Source organism: Ipomoea triloba, chromosome 11 (genome assembly GCF_003576645.1).
Source record: "Ipomoea triloba cultivar NCNSP0323 chromosome 11, ASM357664v1".
NCBI lineage: Eukaryota > Viridiplantae > Streptophyta > Magnoliopsida > Solanales > Convolvulaceae > Ipomoea > Ipomoea triloba.
This window is the reverse complement of record NC_044926.1, coordinates 5,370,209-5,374,464: the sequence shown is the minus strand read 5'-3', so window position 1 is coordinate 5,374,464 and position 4,256 is coordinate 5,370,209. Positions and strand designations below refer to the sequence as shown.

The 4,256-nt window shown below is 36.3% G+C and overlaps 1 protein-coding gene across 3 annotated transcripts; it reads left to right on the top strand.

Annotated features, from left to right (window-relative positions):
* The first annotated feature begins 79 nt into the window (after window positions 1–79).
* On the top strand, window positions 80–4,256 carry LOC115996215 (coatomer subunit beta'-1-like). 3 transcript variants are annotated; one of them, XR_004093578.1, is made up of 11 exons: window positions 80–179; window positions 260–376; window positions 764–878; window positions 991–1,062; window positions 1,328–1,524; window positions 1,613–1,706; window positions 2,256–2,362; window positions 2,660–2,789; window positions 3,074–3,270; window positions 3,695–3,728; window positions 4,050–4,256. XR_004093578.1 is itself a non-coding variant. In XM_031235365.1 (11 exons), the coding sequence occupies exons 1-10, from the start codon at window positions 97–99 to the stop codon at window positions 3,712–3,714; spliced, it is 1,056 nt and encodes a 351-aa protein (XP_031091225.1). In that variant the 5' UTR covers window positions 80–96; the 3' UTR covers window positions 3,715–3,728; window positions 4,050–4,256. The 3 variants fall into 3 exon arrangements, 2 of the variants coding, with proteins under 2 accessions (XP_031091225.1, XP_031091224.1); XM_031235365.1 differs by having other exon boundaries at window positions 3,074–3,194; XM_031235364.1 differs by having other exon boundaries at window positions 3,074–3,194; window positions 3,695–3,760.

Genomic DNA, 4,256 nt, shown 5'->3' with positions numbered 1-4,256 from the left:
TTTTTTTTTTTTTTTTTAAATGTACTTTGGCAGATTATTTTGTTTCTTACATTTGAGCATGCAACCTGTTTTATGTGATATTTTCAGGTCACCACAATGTTTCATTTGGACCGTCCAATGTACCTACTGGGGTATCTGGCAAATCAAAGTAGGGTTTATCTCATTGACAAAGAGTTCAAGTGAGTAGGGATTCTCAGTATTTTGATGGAGGGATTAGTTGGATCAATATCTAATAGACTTCTATGTTGTTTTACCCCAGTGTTATAGGATACACATTACTCCTCAGCTTGATCGAGTACAAGACACTTGTGATGCGTGGTGATCTGGAGCGAGCAAATGAGGTCTTATCATCAATTCCTAAGGAGCACCACAATAGGTACATCATGTAGTTAGTCATTTGTAATTATTTCAACATCATCTAGCAATTTGGAAATGATGATTTACTTGCAATTGGGTTTGGAATTTTATTACTTCTATTGCGTAACAGAAAATGGTCTTTTGGAAGGGTCACAAACTGGGTTCAAGAAAATTGAAGATGCCATTTTGGTACTCTTAACATACTACACTGCATTAGCTGGATTCTTTACAATGGCAAAGCTGCTTTCTGTGCATTCCTGCATAATACACATTCCAAAATAGGCAAAAAGCACATGAAAATTAGTTGAAACTGGACCCACATGTATTCTTTTAAAAACTATTTCCTTTAGTCTTGTTTCCTGCATTTAAATTGTATGTTTAATGATTAAGAAATGGTTTGTCTCAGTGTGGCCCGTTTCCTGGAATCTCGAGGAATGGTAGAGGAAGCATTAGAAGTTGCTACTGACCCTGATTACAGATTTGAACTAGCAATACAACTAGGGAAGTTAGACATTGCTAAGGCAAGTGCATCTAACTTTTAGTTATCAAAACATTGCATTCTTCTTTTTTCCTTTTTTCATTTTCTGTGATTAGAGTTGTTAAAGTGTTCTTCTTTGTCTTTTATACTTGCAGGAAATTGCTTTAGTAGCTCATAGTGAATCCAAGTGGAAGCAGTTGGGCGAACTTGCTATGTCTTCTGGAATGGTAATTGTTCAATTGCCATTTGTGCTGACATTGCTTCTCTTGGATCTCTTCAGCTTTCTTTTGTTTGTTGATACTCATCTTGATATAATATATGGAGTAGTGTAATTGCTTTTTGACAAGTTGACTTCACAAAGTTTATGACTTGTGAGATTAGCACTCGCGACAGTAACTTTACATTTCAGTTTTGCTATTTGATTTAGTGCTTCTAATGTTCTACCTTTTCTTAGGCTTTTGATGGCACAATTTCTTTTGTTGTGTTTTGCAGTTAGAGTTGGCAGAGCAATGCTTGAAGCAAGCAAATGACTTGAGTGGTTTGTTATTACTCTACTCTTCTCTAGGAGATGCCGAGGGAATAACTGAACTTGTATCTCTTTCCAAAGAGCATGGGAAAAATAATGTTTCATTCCTTTGTCTTTTCCTGTTGGGTAAAGTGGAAGAGTGCATTCAGCTATTGATTGACAGGTACTACTGTTGATTGCTTTTTAAGATTCCTCTCAGGTGTGTACTTTGTAGTTTGTAGATTAAAATGAAAACTGTGTCAATATTTCAGCAATCGGCTACCTGAGGCTGCATTTATGGCGCGATCTTATTTACCTAGTAAAGTATCTGAAATAGTTGAAATTTGGAGAAAAGACCTTAACAAGGTTAGTACTTGATCTGTTATCATCTGAAATACTTCAAAGTTTATTGCTTGGTTACGAGCTACATAGAGATTCTGATTGTTCTGTATTGGTTTGACACTAAAATCTTGCCCATTATGTCCATTTCAAAGGTCCTTGAAAAGGACTATGTTCTTACCTCAATGGGGTTTCCTTTATTTTTATAGTAACCTTCAACAATAATCGTTCTGTATTCTGGGGTGATTTAGAAAATGACGGGAAATTGGGCGAGAAAATAGTTCCTCTTCGGCCTGTTCTTTCAAATATTTACTCCCGAAAATGGGAAGAAAATGAGGATATAAAATTGGTTTGTTTCTCAACACTTTACATAACCTAGCTCCTCTTTCTTATCACATGCACTATATACATTTTTTAGTCTTCTCTCTCCCTTCCTCTTATCCAAACATTAATTTTTGTCTATTAACTCTATTTTCCTTTCCCTCATCTCTTCTCTCCCATTTTCTTTCCCCATTTTCTACAACCCAAACACAACATTATGGCTTGACATATTTCAGTGTGAATTTTGGAATACAGATTAACCAAAAAGCTGCTGAGGCTTTAGCTGATCCCAAAGATTACCCTAACCTGTTTGAAGACTGGCAAGTTGCACTTGCAGTTGAATCTACTGTTGCTGAGACGAGGTATATAGGGCTATTTTTGCCTTCTCCTGGTTTTTTTTTCTTCTAATCCTTCTTTTGGAGTTTATAAAATATGATTAGGATATTCCTGCTTTTCTCGCTTTTACTGTTCTGGCATCACTAAACATTATGATAAAAGGATTGGATTGGAGCATGCCCTGCAATTTTGTAAATTGGTTTCTCAGTGTATGTGTATGTGTATGTGTATAAATGTGTCTAATCCATTGGGAAATTGGTTATTAACTCCATTGTTATTTGATTAAGTTGGCTGTCATCATTACTTTCTCATTTCCTCTGCAGAGGAAACCTTCCACCTGCATCTGAATATTTTAATCAAGCTGATAGATCAACAACCAACCTCGTGGAGGCTTTCAGGAACATGAGGATGGATGAAGAGGAACCCCTTCAGAATGGAGACTTGGATCATGAGGTATATATTGTCAATTTTGAAGAGGACTATTATATGCATATTTATGAAAAATGAGAAAATGGAAATCAACAATTTACTTTTATATGGATGGCTTAATAGAAAGATGTTGCCTTGTAACCTGTAACTCCTGTTCCTGTTTTCATTCTCTACATCTATTTTAAACCTGCAGAGTAACTGAATGTCTTTTACCCTTTTGGAACTTTTTCTATTCTAGTTGCTAAACACTAGTTGAGTATCTTCATTTTGTGCTGAGTTTCAGTTTTTCATATTGCTTTCTTGTGCAGGTTGCAGACCAGAATGGGGATGAGGTGCAAGATGATGCTCAAGAAGAGACTGTTCTGGTGGATGCTGACTCCGTGGATGGTGCAGTACTTATTAATGCAAATGGGACTGAAGAACAGTGGGGTACGAAAAATGAAGGAAAAGAGTCGGCCTAAAAGCAATTGGCTGGGCCGGTGTGAAGTTCCTAGTTTTGTTGCTGGTGATTAGTTCAATTTCTTTTAGCTACTATTTTCTAAGTTTCATGCTTGCTTCTAAATCTAGTCTTTTTCTTTGTCCCACTTTATTTTAACGACTCTTTATAATTCATGCTGCTTTCTGATTTTCTGGTGGGTGGGTAGTTAATAGAGTAATTTTGTAAGACCCTGTTGGAAAGCTCATAAAATTATTGGAGCACTTTTGGGTCTGGGATCTGTGTCATTGTTTAGTTTCTTGTACTGTTTGTGCTTTGTTTCATTATGAAATCCTTATTTGAACTTGGTTGAGTTTTTAGAGTAGTAGATGATCTCTGGCACATATCCTTCTCTGTTTCTATATATTTCCCTCCTCTCACCCCTTTTGTCCAGCAGTGTATTGTATCCTGTGATGGAGCCTTACTTTCCTCTCCTGTTTTATTGGTTTTGCAGTGCTTACACCACATCAGTGATTCCAGTCAAGAAGGTTGGTTCCAGCTGTATGTAATTCATTAAAAGGTGATAATTGAGTTATTCTCATTGCTAAATCCTAAATGTAATGTGATTGATGAACGGAAGCTTCCTGCATTTCCCACACATTCTAGAGTTCCAAATATTGCTTGTGCACTCACCTAAATTGAATCAAAAGCAAGGTTTCATGTTTCATTGTGGACCTAGATTTGATTAATCTGTTCATTTTGAGACTAAATTGACGACACACCTAAACTGCTAGAGTTGCTTTTTCACATTATATTTTGGGCATCTTTGTTCCACTTGCTCACTATGCTTTCTTGCTGTTTTACACCAGGCTTGCTGCAATTGTTGTCTTAATCTTAAAAATATGCACAATCAAGGGACCAAGTTCATGGCTGGCTGCCTACTTGTGTGATTTTGTAGCGATGAGTTATGTCAGCATACAGTATACACATCTTCCAAGCTCCGAGTTATTAGTTGAGCTGCTCATACTTGTTTTAATTAACATTCTTTGGGCCAAACAATTTAATTTTTTTTTTTT